Source organism: Ochotona princeps, chromosome Y (assembly GCF_030435755.1).
Source record: "Ochotona princeps isolate mOchPri1 chromosome Y, mOchPri1.hap1, whole genome shotgun sequence".
NCBI lineage: Eukaryota > Metazoa > Chordata > Mammalia > Lagomorpha > Ochotonidae > Ochotona > Ochotona princeps.
In genome coordinates, this window is record NC_080866.1 from 4,791,098 (window position 1) to 4,808,451 (window position 17,354).

Consider the following 17,354-nt stretch of genomic DNA (forward strand, 5'->3'; position numbering starts at 1 on the left):
TATGTACATGTTTCAGTTGATACCTATTCAGGTGTAATTTTTGCCTCAGCTCATACAGGAGAAAAGATCCAGGATGTGATCTCTCATTGTCTGCAAGCCTTTGCAGCCTGGGGTGTTCCCCGCTGCTATAAAACAGACAATGGACCTGCCTACACAGCTAAGGCCTTCTCCAAGTTCTGTTCAGAATTTGGCATTAATCATTCCACAGGTATTCCATATAATCCTACAGGCCAGGCCATTGTAGAGCGCGCACATGCGACTCTTAAAGCCTTGTTATTAAAAAAAAAAGGGAGAGTAGGGGCCTCCCTATATCCCAATAGCCCTAAGCATCAATTGGCTCTTGCCCTATATATTTTTAATTTTTTGGTTTTGGATTTGGATGGCCGTTCTGCTGCTGAACATTATGCTACCAGTGCAGGTCCCTATAAAGATTGGGTTATGTGGAAAGATGTAATAACAAAACAGTGGTTGGGCCCACATCCGGTTCTTACGTGGACGTGAGGCACAGTTTGTGTTTTTCCACAGGATTTGGACGGACCAGTGTGGGTGCTTGAACACCTGACGCTAGCAGTGAAGAAGCCACATCAAAATGAATCTTTGGATGTGGTGGACGCTGCTAACCCTGACGATTGTCCAGATGCAGAAGGGGCACAGCCAGAACCTTGAATTATGGATGATAGTGAAGGCGTGGCCAACCCCAGTCCTGCCGGTGACCAATAGTTCTTCCATTTTGCCTCCATTTTTTTTTACCAGCAATGTCGGCGTTGGACTGCCTGCACTCCCTCTGGATAACACCACTGCCAGGTTTAAGAACATGAACATTGACCTGTCAGGTGCAATTTGTTTTCAGACTCACACCTCACCAGCGGACAATGAAACTCCACCCTGCATCCTATTGGCAAATCAGACTATAGGGAGATTCAGAGGCGATCAAACCTCCAGGACCACTATGGTCATGACCACATCAGTCCCCTGACTGTGCCCATGGAGTGATGCAACAACACTGTGAAGGAAGTGTGGCAGACATTACTAAGGTGTATGGACCCTTGGAAGTAGCCTCCTGAGTGGACAGACTGCTAGAGTACTGTGACTCCCAGGAGGGTGGCGCCTGGCTTTGCCGTGACCAATTTGTTTTCCACTTATACAAACTCCACTTTCTCAGGATGATAATCCTGTTCAATCTGTATCTGCCCAGCCCTGGAATGCTTGGGTATTGTACACCAGTAGGGGTGGATGCTCTGCTATATCAGCTTTTGCATTTATTGATAAGGTTGTGATAAGAAACTGTATCTATGTAGCAGTAATGCTTTGGGAGTTTGGGAATAGGGTGTATCAGTTAATTGTAGTGCTAATGTTATTCATGTTCCTGTTTATGTATGTGTGAAATCGCCATTTATGTTGATTGTTTCTACGGTTTTGGATCGGTTGGATTTTTCAGGGTTTATCGTTTGCACGCAAGTGGGCAGGCCTAGCAGGTCTTAGTTTATGGTTGGTTATTATTATTGATCTGGGTACCCGCATTCTCCTAATTTACTCAGGACGCCAACTACATCAGCAGTAATTGCTTGTTCGGGCAGTGCTAGTGCTTCTCAACAGAGAATCCCCGGAAGTATGGCCGAACATGCTGGACCGGTAGTCAAAGACGGTAAGTATCCGATAAGGCTTTACCAACCTAAGACAGGCGCCTCTTTCACAGCCACGCGGTTAGCCCATGACGGGTAAGCAGAGCCCTAACTCAGAACACCTAAGACAGGCACGGTCCTTTGCTTATTAAAACAAAAAGGGGGAGATGTTGGGAGCACTGCACGTGTGCCCTAAGATGGCGCTGAGACCTCTCCTCCCTCCAGAGCTTGGCGGTGCACAGGTTTCAGGAAGTGCCTTCTGATTGGCCCGTAGCTGCATGCTTAGCGCGTGTGCTAAGCGTGATCAGAGCCATGACTGGCATGCCTGCCGCGTGCATCGGTGACCTTTAAGCTGATTGGACTAGGATTGTATTTAGCGGTGGGGGTTTCAGGAAGAAGGGGGCCAGGACAGGAAGACGGAGACGAAGACGGATGGATGGACTGAGACGGAGGACAGTGTACGACTGGGATGGACGGATGGACGGATGGACGGACAGAAGACTAGGGGTGACAAGGAGGTTGGGGAATGAAGCAGAGAAAAACAGGAGGAAAAGGAAGAAGTTGAGTCGACTGGCTGGAAAACGGACTGGTTGGAAGAATAAAGTGACTCAAGATATAGAACCTGGAGTATCGGGTGAATCCTTCTGCGGACAGAAGACCCCGACAGCTGCTTGGGGTGGGACTACCAGGTGTGGGGTCGTGGGAGGAAAAATGAGCGTTTCATTACTCAAGCCAAGATGAAAAAGACCACTCCCCGATAAGCAGGTTTTGAGTGATGAAATAAATTTCCAAACTCTGCATTTTAGTATTTAGCCATTTGTTGTGTTGAAGTATAATTTTGCTGATCTTGGCAGATTTTGGAATAATCTAGACTGGTTTGTAACTCTAACAAGATATTTGTCGACAATTAAGGTGCAGAACATTTTTTTGGGGGGGTGCAGGAAAATTCTCAACACCATGGTGAGGAGTGACTAATCTTTGTGTCCCACCCAGCGAGGCATGAGCCAATCCACGCCAGCTCTTTCCTGTCAGATTCCAAGCTCTACTCTTTGTTATTTGTCTATTTACTTGGACAACATAACTCACATTTCTTAGGCTCACATTTCCTCTTTAATACTTGGGTTTTACAAAGCATATACTAAGGCAAGAGATACTACAAATCCTCCCTAACAGCATTCTCTAATCAAACTCCCCACCATCTCCTATTTCATGTTTGCAAGAATCTCCAAAATCCCCATTAAAACCTCCGATCTCCCTGTGTTTCTTCTCAAGGATCGTTCATATACTGACTCCATATCTTCTTGAAAATACATTTCCACTTGTCCCAGATGTATTCCTTCGGACTATAGCTCATAGCTCTCCTGCAAGATCCATTGCCGTGGTCCATTCATCTTTTTAGATGCTTTTTGAGGTGTCAGTAAATTATCAAAACCTCAAGTAAGTAAAAATACACAATATGTGTGAGACTCCTCTGTTCAACGTAATTTTGTGGACATTCAGATTCTTTCCAAAAGTTATTCTATGTCCATGTATACATTTTTGAATGCTTAAATTACGCTGGCAGGTGTATTCGCTCTGCAAAAATGCATTGGGAACATTTAAAAATGCATGATCTTTGCGAGTTTTCAGTGCTTAAATGAGAGTGAGGGAGCAAGGATGTAAACTTCACCTCATGACCTTAGTGGAAAACAGAGCAAACAGAGACTCAAAGATGGACTATGTCAACCAGTGGATTCCTCAACAACCTCATTGTGCTTGGAATGGTGAGACAGGCAGCAATTCATACCAGTTCAACTATGAAGACCACTTGAGCAAGACCCTTGGAGCATGCCCCATGTTGGGGACCTGGGATGGGGGGGAGACTAGGTGGGGCTTCTCCCTTTTCCTCCACCTTTACCCCAGATACAGAAAAAAAGGTGGAAATGATAGTTTTACCTGCTTTGCTGTAGCTCTTGACCCTTTGTGCCCTAATTACCTATGTATAGATTGTCAATAATAAAATTAAAAATGAGAAAAAATGATTCATTTTATTTTTATTGCAAAGTCTGATACACAGAGAGGAGGAGAGACAGAGAGGAAGATCTTCCGTCCAATGGCTTACTCCCCAGGTGGCCTCATTGCTGGAGCTGAGCCAGTCTGAAACCAGGAGCCGGAATCTTCTTCTGGGTCTCCCATGTGATTGCAGGGTCCCAAGACTTTGGGCCGTCCTCCACTGCTTTCCCAGCCACAAGCAGGGGGCTGGATTGGAAGCAGGGCTGCCGGGATTAGAACCAGTGCCCATGTGGGATCCCAGAATGTTCAAGGCGAGGACCCTAGCTGCTAGGCTACTGTGCTGGGTTCTTATTTGTGCTTTTTGCTTTTCCTTGCCCTACCTTTTCATCTCTTGCAGCCACCAAGCCCTGGCGTGCCCAGGCTGAAATACACCTCCTAAAAGCCAACTTGTCTCACCGACTTCCCATGTCTCTGAATTGCCCCATTGCTACAAACAGCCAAGACCCCAAAACTATAAAAGATTCAACCCTAGGAAAGCTGAGCCGCTGTAGTCCCAGCACATGCTACTTGTTGGCCACCATCCTATTCTTTCTAATAACTTCAGTTTTGGCTGTGAATGCCTACTGTGTGCCTCTTTCTCTGTTCTGTCTGCTTCCTCAGACAGTGGTGCCAAAACCTGAGAGGAGTTTGAGCAGTCAGCCTCTTGCTCAAGCTAGACACACCTACTTCCCTTAAAAGCCCTGATCCCCTCATTTGATCTCTTCTTCTTTTAGCTACAAACAGGAGGTGAGGGCCACAAGGGTGAATGTGCAGCCCCATGGGGACCCCTCCATCCTCTGGGGTAGTCTCTAGTACTCAAGATATTTCAGGGGTCAAGACAACCCAGGGCCATGGACAAAGAAAAGGCAAACATGTCTACACATTGTGATCATTCTCTCTTGCTGTAGGTCACAGAACCAGTGCCTAAAAGATTAACTGCCCCTCCCCCCATTCTCCAAAAGGGCAAGTGGGGGTAGGATGTAGGCTAGTTATCTCAGTTCAGGGTGGAGACACTTGTATGTCTCCTGCATGTAGAATAACAACAGTCTCCAGTGAGCTTATCAACCATGGTACTCACAGTTTTGTCTTCTCCTTTAGAAACAGTTATCATGCTCACAAACCATCTGAGAAAATATTGTTAATTCAGGTTACTAAGAGCAGGAGATAATTCTAGCCATTTGACAGTAATTCTAAAAAGCAGCTAAAGATTTTAGGAAGCTGTAATACATGCTACATGTGTACATATTTTATTCAACCTTCTCCTTACACTGAACCACTGTCACTTGTCCCCTCTTCCTTCCCAGCCACTTCAAGGATGAAACTCTCCCAGGCTTCCTTCCCTCTCCCCCAGCAGCAGCCACAGTTGTTTTTCTTGCCCTCTTCCCTCACACATTCTGCACTTGCTCTGTTTTAAGCCAGCCACTCCCTGTGGCTACAGTTTCCCCTAAAGAGCAGCTTAGACATTTTTTTTTCCGTCTCTCTGGAGTGTGGTATGTCAACCTAATCTGTCTGTCCCTTAGCCAAGAGAAGTGGAGAGAGGAAGGGAGGAGGGTAGAGGTAGGCCTGCTAATGCAGGATCTTCCCCACAGATTCTTTTAGTACCCCGTTGCCGGAGGGGAAGAGCCTGCTACCCGCCACCCAGCCTCCTGGCCTGTGAGAGACAAACAGATGGACAGGGGTTCTGCCTAAGCAGTTCTGATTTATTGGGGAAATTCAATTTCTTATATATGGTAAAGGATAGCCTCAGGCCAGGAATTTTGGGAATTCCAGGAAGGGAGAAACTAGGAGCCAATTACCAGGAGAATGACTGCAGAAGCCACCACCCATAGACCCGGGGTAGATGAGCAAGATGGCCCTGGTCAATCAGTATTTCCTTGGAGCTACGTGACTCCTGCCCTGGTTCATGCCCAGGGCTCTGTCCTTGGCCGCCATCTTGCCCGCCAGTGACCTGGACTGTGAGTTCCCATCTTATTGACTTAGTGGCCTTTTTGTCCCTGAGCCCCACAAGTTAATATTGCTTTGAACATTTCTGTTACTTACCATGCTTGTTTTGTAACTTAATTTAAAAGAACCCACTGAGCACAATGAATATTCAGCTCTTGTTATAGACTCCACTATATTAGGTGGTTTTTGCAGTGAAATGCCCTGTCCTGCAGGGCACAATGCTCAAACCCTGAGGGTGGACTGGGAATTCCGGGCTGCTAGCCCCCGGGCTGCTGGCCCAAGCAACATACGGACACACATACTTGGTGAAAAAGAGTGTCTCGCGCTCTTTATTTATTTTATTTATATATACTTTCTTCTCTAGGGGAGGATGGGAAAGGGAGGGGTGTCTTGGGAGTAATTATCTTCACTGAAACAGGGAAGGAACTAATCATCTATGTTGAAACAGGGGAGGAACTGTAAGCCCCCCCAACAGGGAAAAACCTTACCAATTGTCTCGAGAGAGTGAGTTTCCCCAATGACCACCGAAGACGAGACTTGATGCAAAAGCAAGAGGCTTTATTCGATCATCAGCGCGCTGGGGCCGAGGCCAGTTCCTCACACAGGAGGCTAGGCATCGACCCAGTCATGGTATAGCAACCTTTTTAAAGGCTAAACCAAGTCTGAAATCATAAAACCATAAAACCATAACCATGAACGGGGGGGGAGTGGAGCCCTAAACAGGGAGGGGAACCCTAAACATAAACAGGGAGGGGGAATCATTAACATAAGCAGGGAGGGGCCATGCCATTAGGGGCGGAGGCTAGTTGCAGGTGCCCCTTATCTCTCAGGCCCCCAGGCTCTATCACGAAATGTTTCACTGTCCTTCCAATCCCAAATGTTCCCTTTCATAACTAATTATTTGAACAGGAACAAGGGTGGAGGTTCTATTCTGCTTGACTTACACAGCATGTTCTGGCCTAATATCCTGCTTGCTGTGGCACTTCTTGCCCAAGGCAGGCTTTGCAATGCAGCAGGCTGTCAGGTAGGCCAAGTCTAAGGTCCATAAGTCTGTGGCTCCTAAGAGGGAGAGATTTTTATTTAAATAAGATAAATATTTTCTAAATGCAAACTTAAGTACTTAGCCTCGTATATCCTATGAACATTTATGTCAGAATAAATGCTATTCTTAAGGTATGGTTACTGCATTCTCTGAAAATGTTATGTTAATATCAAACACAAAAACACAGAGTTCAAATTGATTTCTCTGTTAAATTGTTCCAAGTTATGAGATAAACCCATGTGCTAGCTATTCACATTTTTGTGCTTCTATTTTAGTGACAGCCAAGAGACACAGATTTCATATTCTATTGAGATAATCTTTTTGTTCTTTGTCTCTCATAGTTAAAATATGTGTTCTTGGTGAGGAGGATTATCATAGTCCTTGAAGTATTGTTTGCAGTATTTTCTAAATATTTATCCTTGATGTATGGAGTTAACATCTAATCCTGCGTGTTAACATGGTGCTCCGTTAAAGTGACCAAGTGGAACCCACCAGTGAGAGTTGGAACAAGAATCCTGTACTGTAGGGCTGTCCATGAATCTGACTCGTACGTGAGTGAACTGAGAGTGGGGGTAACATCTGTGGGGTGTATGTGGGCTCATCGTGTGTCACACACAACAACTGTGGCTAGGGAAAGGCCTGCTTATGGAGCTAAGGGGATGGATACCCTAGCTGGACTCCAATTCGCATTTTTGAGCACAAGTACTGGTGAGCACAAGAACCGATATGGGCTGGTCTGGACATGGCTGCGGTCTACCTTGGTATGGGTGTGGACTGGCTCTGGTGTGTGCCAGACGGAGTTAGGCTGCAGCACCCGTTGTGCTCATGAGAGCCAAGATGTGTGTAAGATGGGCTAGGTTAGGTCTTGGCTCCTGCTCAACCACATAAGACCTGTATCTGGTGTGGAACAGGTATGGCTGGGCTGTAACACCCCATGGTAAGAACCAGGATGGGAGTGGAGCGATTGGGAAAGGCCACTGCTCCTGCCAGGACAGGAGTTGGGTCAAGCCAGGATGGGCCAAGCACCCACTGGTGTGCATGAGATTTGCCACTGGGAGGAGACTCGATATAGCAGCTTGGGGAATTCATATGTCAGGACGCAGTCACCGCAGGTGCGCGCAAGAACTGAGGCATGGAGCAGCCCAGACCAGCCCAGACCAGGTTATAGTACCCACCAGGATATATGAAGGTCAGGCCTAGGGCCAGGCCAGGCCATTTTATGATAGCCACTGGCAGATCTGAGAACCAGGATGGGGTGCAGGAGAAGCCAGGTTGGGCCACCAATACCAACCAGTTCACACTGAAGTCTGGATAAGGGCCTGACGGGGCACGGCTAGGCTGTAGCACCCACCAGCAGCAGCAGATGGAACTGGAGGCAGGCTGGAGCAAGCCAGGTTGAAGCACCTGCTGGTGGGTGTGAGGTGAGATGAACCATGCCAGCCAGTCTGGGGGTAGTAGGAGCCAGGTCTGTGAACCCAGGGGGTGAGGGATCCAGCAAGGGTCAGGTCACCTGTCCTGGGTCCTTCAGCCCATCTCCAAGATGGGTGGTAGATCTGTGAGCCCCAATGATGAGGGGTCTGGATGGGCCTGGGTTGCCTGATCTAGATCCTTTGCCTACATGTATGGGGTGCCGGGGGAGCATCCATTAATTTCATGGGCAGTGGATGCAGTGGGACCCAGTTTGCCTGGCTAGAGTCCTTTGCCCACCTCTAAGAACTCACCCTCCTCAGTGGAGAAGACACAGTAGTGGACAGCTTGCCCAGATCCACATGGAAGATATGGCAGTCCATCAAGCCCTGCAGGGACCATTTGTGAGAACCCTGAGGAATGAGGCAAGAACAAATTAGGCAACTGCTGCGGCCAAGAAAGGACAGCAAGTATCTGGGCAAATAGATTCTGAGGTCGACTATGTCAGCCAATGGACATTGAAAGGGTTCCTTCATCCTTGGATTGATGAGATCAACAATGTTTCGGAACTACTGTGTGGGCCTGACCTGGCAACCTAATGGTGAAAGTCCTTGCCTTGTGTGTGCCGGGATCCCATATAGGTGCATGTTCTAATACTGGCTGCCCCACTTCCCATCCAGCTCCCGGCTTGTGGCCTGGGAAAGCAGTCGAGGACAGCCCAGAGCCTTGGGACCCTGCACCCACATAGCAGACCTGGAAGAAGCTCTGGCCTCCTGGCTTCAGACTGGCTTGGCTCTGACTGTTGTGGCCATTTGGGGAGTGAATCATCGGACAGAGATCTTTCTCTCTGTCTCTGCTCCTCTCTGAATATCTGCCTTTCTAATATCAATAAACACATCTTTAAACAAAATACATCCACCTGGGCAGAACCCTTGGAATAAGTGCCACATTGGGACCCCGGATTGATATTGAGCGGCCGTTCTCCATTCTTGGGTACTGAGTGGTTAGGAGGCTGGCTATGGTTTCTACCCTTATCCACTTCCCTCCTGCCCAAAACAAGAAAGAGAAAGAAAAATTTGGAAGCTTTGATCCCATCCACTTTTTCCTAGGCCTTGATCCATCCTCCTCCTATCAATTGCGCTAATATCATTCAAAATTAAAAACAAATAACAAATTAATCATTTTGCATACTCTTCTTTCACATGCATACAATGTCACAGAAGCAGAAAAAGCATTTTCTGAGAAATATCAGCACCTTTCCTGCTATGTTGCTGTCAGTGCCCTGAGACAAATAAATCTCATCCAGGTGGTTACCGTTTGTGCTTTTAAAACCAGTGTCCACCTAGCATTAGTGTATAGCATCTTGAACTCCTACGTGCAACTTTGGCAGTGCAACTGGAGTGCTGGTTCAAGTTCAGACCATCTGCTGGGATCAAGCTCCCTGCTCAAGCACATGGGAAAAGCAGAGGAACACAGCCCCAGGATGTGGGACCCTGTTCCTGACATGGGAGACTTAGATGCAGTTCCTGGATCCTGGCTGTGCCCTGGACACATTTGTGAGTAAACCACCAGTGGTGTATCAAATCTCTGTTTCTCTTATGCATTTCATAGGAATCAAACAATTGCTTTCAAATACCATGACCATCCAGGAGACGGGCTTCAATCCCCGGGAGCAAGAGAAAGTAATTGCTGTGTTTTTAGAAACTTGCAGTCCATGTCAACAGTTACCAAACGCTAAAGAGGGTGAGAGGCCAAATAAAGTGAAAAGCTCATGCAGGATAACACAAGTGTCGCTGGGCAAAGTAACAGACAGAAGCATGATGCCAAGCAACCATAAAACAGATCAGTCTTTGCACCCTGGGCCAGGGACACAGCCGGCCAAGGTAGCCTAGAGCTAGTCAGAATATTCCTGGCCTTTCCCATGGAACATTCTCTATAGGAGCTCAGGAAGAATAATGGGAGCTCATTATTATCCTGTGAGAAAGGCCTGGCAAGCAACGCAAGCCACTTTGTGTCTCCCATACAGTTTGGGAGATGTGCTGGTGTCACCTAGTGGACAGGATTTAGAGCCTGAAAGTGGCCAGATTGTATCTACCTGGATCTCTAGAGAAGGAACACAGGAGATTCTTTCAGGTCTTTGTGTCCACAAATGCCACCACCACACCCAGAGGCTATCAAAACAGAGTAACCAGTGAGCACGTGACAGAATGTGTATCATAACACTCACAGCCTGACAAGTGGGAATTTAGAATGTCGTGACTCAACAAGATGTGTGGAACTTGGCCACAGAGTGGAGGGTGAGGAGAGAGACTTGTGGGTGACTGAATGCTGAGCGTATAGTGTAGGAGAGAGCCCATAGCTACCTAGGTCCAGAAACCCAAGATGGAGGAGCATAGAGGCACTATGTGCTCCTCAGTCACACTGGCCATCTGAGCGACTTCCTTTCCACATCACTGCACTTCTGCTTGGCGACTACCCAGCAGGTTAGTGGACACTCCCTACCCTTTCTGTTTTTCTGTCAGTGGCAGTAAAACACACTTCAGAAATTGACCGTGTTCACTGTTTAAGTACAGTCCAGTAACCTATTGTTTGGAGTGGGGGATAGCAAACATTCCTCTGCAGAAGTTTTCATCACACCCAAGTGAAATCCTGTCTGCATTATATGTTTCTTGCTCAATTCTCCTGCTCTAAAGTCCTGGCATTCACATCCTTATTTTCCATCTTTATAGTTTGCCAATTCTGGCTACCTCACATAGGTATCATTCTCTTATAGGTGGTTTATTTTATTAGCATAGTGATTTGCATGGTAGCTCATGTTGCACGGTCTGTCCACTTCCTTCATTTTGAAGACAGTACAGAGACATGATTTTCCATTCTTCCTTACTGAGTTCCACAAAATATATCGTTTCAACTTAGATTTTAGAAGTCAGGGCTTTGTATGGAGATAAAAGCAATATGCACTCAGTAGAAACACTACTTTGAATTTTGCATTTTTGGGGAATGGCAGGAATCCTAGAGTCTATAGAACTGCATCACAAAATAAATAATTTAAAAAAAAGAAAATATAAAAAATTTTGCATTTACATCTTTTCCTGGGTTCAAGATTTGTGTGCTGTGCTGTTCAGCTATGGTGCTTGGGAAGGGAGATGTACTTACACATCTGACTAGAAATATGTTCTTCTTTTAAATAGTATTTATTTAAGAAGTCGATGGGAGACAGAGATCTCCCTCCTGTGAGATATCTCCCTAAATACATGCCAATAAACCTAACCTGGGACAAGAAATACGGGGATCGAGGTACTCCATTTTGGTCTCCAAAATAGGTAGCATGGACCCACATTCTTGAACCATCACATGCTATCTCCTAAGGTGCAACACAGGCATTTTGATGGGAGAAGTGGATGTGTAATCACATGACTGGGCCACACACAAACCCAACTCGATTATTTTGACCTGATCAGTCTTCCTTGGGCATCATATCACTTAACAGCATCTGAAGCTATAAGGTGCTTGAAAAAGCCCATGGGAAACATTCTAGAATTGTGACATAAATCAACACCACATAGAGAGTATAGGAGAAACCAGTCACATCAAGAATGTCTCCTTTGTGTTGATAGCTTTAAACACAAGAATGTCTTGAATGCCTGTCTTTGGGCTTGTGTGCTAAGCTGATAGGACTGTCGATGCCAAGTGCATCACACTCTATACCTGGAATGCTAGTACTCAGAATAGGAGAACCACAGTTCTCAGGTCCCAGCTTCAGCCTGGTCCAGGTCGAACTATTCCTGGGCATTGTGGTCATTATGTAATGGATGTAAAATCTGTCTCTCTTTGCCTATGAAGTGATCATTATTTTAATAATTTGGCATATAACATTGCAGCTCACTCATTGCATGTTTTTGGAAAATATTAGAGAGGAAGAGACATGGGTTGACCCAATTCATCACATAACCCAATTATGGATTATATAATATCTATATCATATTGTCTGTAGTTGATGTATTGTGAGGATCTTTTTTGCTCACTTAAAATGGTGATTAAAGTGAATAACATAAAAGACTGAAACTACAAAAATGTGGAAGACCTGGAGAAACTTGAATCTTTTCTGCCTTGCTAGTAGGACTATAAAATGATGTGATAAGTTGGGAAAACAGTTTAGTAGCTGCCAATATATATTTACCATACATCCCATCAATTCTATTCCTAGATAATTGTGCAAGAGTTGTGAAAACATGTCAATGCAGACATACCTGTATCTATAGAAATTTTATAATAGCATTATACATAATAGAGAAAACATACAAGCAATGCAAATGTCCCCAAAATAAAGAATAATAATAGATCAGACCATCATCAGACAAAGAATCCTGTCCCACACTAAATGAACAAAATTTTCAAAATTTTTACCACATGGGTGAATCTATTCCATTTTTTTTAACTTTTTAAAATAAGGAATTTACTTTCTTTTTTAAAAAATAAATAATTTACTTTAAAAAAATGACTACTTTTATTGGAAAGACAGAAATACAGAGAGGAGGAGAGACAGAGAGGAAGATCTTCCATCTGGTGACTCACGCCCCAAGCGACCGCAATACTGGAGCTGAGTTAATCCAAAGCCAGGAGCCAGGAACTTCTTCCAGGTCGCCTACTCCCACCAGCAGAGTCAGTAACATGGACAGGGAGAGGGTCTGGGGATGAAGCATCAACAGGAGACCAGTGATGGTGGAAGTTTCTCTGAAGTCTCTCTTTACTGCCCCTTCACTTCTGCTTATATACTCTTCCCTCACAACTTCATTTAGCAGGATACTGGATACAGACGAGTCCAATTAGTCTAGGTATTTTCGGTCACAAGTCCAGTTCCTGTTCCTGCTCAGGCTAACGAGTACTAATCAACTCCTTAGCTCACAACTGTCTTCCACGCGATTGCAGGGTCCCAAAGCCTTGGACCATCCTCACTGCTTTCCCAGGCCACAAGCAGGGAACTGGATGGGAAGCAGGACTATTGGGATTAGAACCAGTGCCCATAGATCCTGGCACATTCAAGGTGGGGACTTTACTTGCTACGCTATGATGTCAGGCCCATGTGGGTGAATCTTAAAACCATGGTATTAAGTGAAATGTGCCAGGCACACAATATTACACCTTGTTGTCAACTTATTCTTATATGTGAGTATATGTTTCCATTGCATGTAGACTGTATCAGTGGTTTCCTCTGACCTTAGGGTTGTATTCCCATGTGTCTCCATGTTCCATCATCACCAGTGTTCAGTAGTGGGGCCTGTTATTTGCAGTTTTGTGCATGCAAAATTAGCATCTTTTATTTGCACAGTAAATATTTGTAAATGTTTGTATCTGTGCAGCAAATACTCATACTGCCAAATGTTCCTTCCTAAAGCTTCCTTAGAATACCCTCCTTCTGCAGATAGTGGCAAAGGTCTCCATGGTGACTATTGCAGATAGTTAAAACTTTGTGAATCACTGAAATTTAAATTCAGTCCCATGTATATACATACATATATGTACATACAAATGCAAATTTGTATGTGCCAGACCCATATGTGATCCTGGTGCTTGAAATGGGAGAGACCATGCAGTTTAGCCATTGCAATGGGCCCCCTGAAACCTCATATTCACCTGACTCCTGGTCCTCTGCCTGATGAGGACTGTGCCAGACCCCAAGGTCTCCTTGCCTCATAATGCCTTGTATTTATTTGCAGCTTCCCTTGGTGCACTATCATTATGACTTTGCTCTTCAATAGTGCCAATCGCCAAGTAGCAGGTTTTGCTATCGCCACCATAGGATGGATCCTCTTCACCACTTCCATGGGCCTTGTAGAGTGGCGATTGTGGTACATGGAGAATCCCTCTCATTCAACTCATGGCCTTGCCTGTGTGGGAATATGGAGAATCTGCATTTATCACCAACAGTATAACTCCAACCTCAGCCACACCAAATCGTGTCACCAATACACCTATTATGATGCTTTCCTCCCTGTCAGTATTCGAGTTTCTCAACATCTTCTGCTGGCTGCCAATCTTCTAGGGCTCCTGGGGAAGGCTTCAATCACCTTTGCACTTAGGAATGTATACATGAGCCTTGTTTGGAGGAATAGCTTCTTCAACCCACTTGTTTTTTCTGGAATCCTATACATAACTGCTAGTGTCTGTGTCTCAGTGACTGTACTCTGGAATTATTACTCCGTTGTGAATGTAGAGGGGATTGCCTTCCCACCATCTTTCCGTGTGCCCTTCAAGCCAGATGCTCAGGAAGCTGGGAGTGCGATTTTCATGGCAGCCCTAGCTGCCTTCCTGATGTTCTCAAGTGGTATGGTTTTCTGCTTTTACAGTACACCCCTGGACAGAAAAGTGCATCCTAAGGTTTCAACACTGTGAATTTTATGGTAGTTTTGGCTTTGTAGACACAGAATTTCCATTAGTTTGTGGGGAGGTCAACTTGGATGGATGATCCCATAGTTGCAAAGGACTTGAGAGCATGGGACTGAAAATAGTCGACTTTTCCCTTGGTGGGCGGAATTAAGAACTTTCATTTTCAAACACTATTGCTCATTCTCCAACATATCTCTTGGGATTTACATTTTCAGTCTTGTCCAGCTAAAATAAATGATCAATACCATAAATTCTATGTAAAAACAGTGTCTGACTGTGTTAATCACTCACATTTCTGACTAAAATTTTTGCCTACAAAAAATAATGGCTGTTGCTACCTAAGTCAGAGTTGTATTTTCTAAATCAGCATATGTTGGGCAAAAAAAAAGATGATCTAAATGTGCCAAAATACAGACAATAACATAAAGTACTTTCATGAGGTGATTACATAGCTCTGTAATGATGAAGGTTTTAACACTGCTAAGTATTTGTTTTAAGAATTATGTATCTTTATTTAAAACATGGAGGCTAATTCTGTCAAGTTAAACCACAGAAGCACCAGCTGAGTGCATAATACAGGAGTGGGAGTGGCCTAGCAGGGAAATAATGGGCGCCTCCCTCTTGGGTTACCACTCCCACTGAAGACCATGAAAACCAGGATTGGGGAAGGGCTAGCTGATCAGAACAGCACCTGCCAATATGTGTGTGGGCTGGATAATAGGGCAGGCTGGGTTGAACTAGGCTTCAATGCCCATTGTCATGTATGAGAGCTGCATGGGATGTGGGACAGACTGGACTAGTCTGCGTTACATACTGGCAAACATGGTAACCTGGGTAGGGGGCAGTCCTGGTGGGGTTATAGGAAGTCACCCTGAAAAGGCTGTAGCTCTCACTGGTTTGTGAGAGGAACGAATATGAAATGGGCAAGATTGAACTGGACTGCAACAGCCATCGATTCTCATGGAAGACAGGGCTGGAAACAGAACTGACCCAGCAATTGCAACGACCAGCATATGTATAAGCTGATTGGGATGATGGAATGTGTTGGACCTTGTACTGGCAAGCACACGCAAGAATCAGGTCTGGGATCACCTCAGATGAAGTTTCTTTGGGGATCCCTCCAACTGAACTGCTGACCTCAAAACCTCAACCATGAAGAGACTATGTCAGCTCATGGATTTTGAAGAGATTTCATCGCGCTTGGAGTGCCAAGATTGGCAGCAATTCAGAAATGTTGAACCGTGAAAACTGCTTAAGCAAGACCCTCAGAGCATACCCCATGTTGGGAACCCTGGGATGGGTGGGAGACTGGGTGGGGTTTTTCCCTTTATCTCTTCCCTTACCCCGGATACAGAAAAAATAATATTAATGTGGAAATGATGGTCTTACCCACTTTCCTGTATCCCTTGGCCCTTCGTGCCCTAATCGACTATGTAAAGATTACCAAAATAAAATAAAACAAAGAGAAGCATGGGGTTACAGAAGGTATGTCAGACGAGGTACTCCATGCACTAGATAGCTCAGCAAGTGGCTGTAATGGCTGGAGCCACCGCAAAATCAGAAGGCAAGAAGTTCTCCTGCATTTCCCGCAGGGGTACAGGGATACCCAACACTTGAGCCATCCTCTGCTACTTCCTTGTCACTTGCCAGCAACAATTCCACAAAGCACAAGGCTGAGAGACATGCCCTGAAGGAGTTATAACTAGGAAGCATCAAGAATGATTAACGCTGAAAAAATAAACAGCAGTGATCAGGTTGATTCATGATACATGAGCCCTATATAAAGAGCCTAAAACAACTTCCTGAGTACACATGAACACTGTATAAACAGCCTAAAACAACTTCCTGAGTACGTTTTTCATTCTGTGTGTACAAATCAAGTGTTACATAAAGATGAGGATCTGAGATTATGTGCAAGTTACAGCAATAATCATTAGTGAAAACATTGATTGATATTTTTTTTATTTGCTGTCCTCCTAAGGTGATAGAGCTAAGTGAATGAATCTTCCTTAACACAGGCCTTTGATCCATGGTATATATGGCAACCAACCATGTATATTGTCATTCCAAATATTTGCCCATGTCCATAGCAGTGGGCCTGACTAGAGGGACATATGCCTCTACCATCATCTTGTGCCCAAGAATATTATGAAAGAGTTAAGGACCTGGTCAACATCAGCAACATGAATTCACCTACCTGTGGCCTAATCTGTTAGAGGGCTACTCAAAATGTGTAGGTGGCTCTCTAAGTGGGCCTATAATTGTTCTTATTTGTTAGAATTCAATGGTCCATTTCTCCCAGGCTTTTCTTGTTGGGAGGGATTTAATTACTGATTATATCTCCATCTCGGTTATAGGTTTATTTAGATTTTGTGATGCCTCGTGGCCCAGTTTTGATAGATGATATGTGTCCAGGACCCTACCCATTTCTTGAAAGTCAATTGATTCATTGGCATATAGCTGAATGTGGTAGTATCTGATTGTTCTCCGTTTGATTGTGATATCTGTTGTTATGTTCCCTTTTTCATCTTTGATTCTATCAATTCTTGTCTTCTCCTGCTTCTTTTTCTAATCAGTTGGGCAAGCGGGGTCTCTCTGCTATTCATTTTCTCGAAGAGCCAACTCTGCTTCATTGATTTTTGTATTGTTCTTTTAGCTTCTATTTGGTTTATTTCCATTGTTTTTGATTATTTCTTTGTTACTGTTGACCTTGGGATTGTTTTGCTGTTGTTCTTCTAGCTTTTCCAGGTGTAATCTCAACTCACTTATCTGGTGTCTTTCTTGTTTCCTAATAATTAATAAATAATAAATTAATAATTTTGCCTCTTCACACTGCATTTGCGGTAGGTTTTGGTATATTGTGTTTCAGTCTTCATTGCTTACAAGGAATTCTTAAATTTCCTCTTTGATTTCTTCTATAA

The 17,354-nt window shown here is 44.7% G+C and overlaps 1 protein-coding gene across 1 annotated transcript; it reads left to right on the forward strand.

Moving 5' to 3' along the window:
- The first annotated feature begins 13,785 nt into the window (after positions 1–13,785).
- On the forward strand, positions 13,786–14,488 carry LOC131478779 (claudin-34-like). The gene has a single exon (XM_058659351.1). It carries the CDS (start codon positions 13,786–13,788, stop codon positions 14,437–14,439), a length of 654 nt encoding a protein of 217 aa, XP_058515334.1. The 3' UTR covers positions 14,440–14,488.
- The last annotated feature ends 2,866 nt before the right edge of the window (positions 14,489–17,354 follow it).

Coding starts and splice junctions, on each gene's coding strand:
- LOC131478779 (XM_058659351.1), top strand. CDS start 13,786: ATGACTTTGCTCTTCAATAGTGCCAATCGCCAAGTAGCAGGTTTTGCT.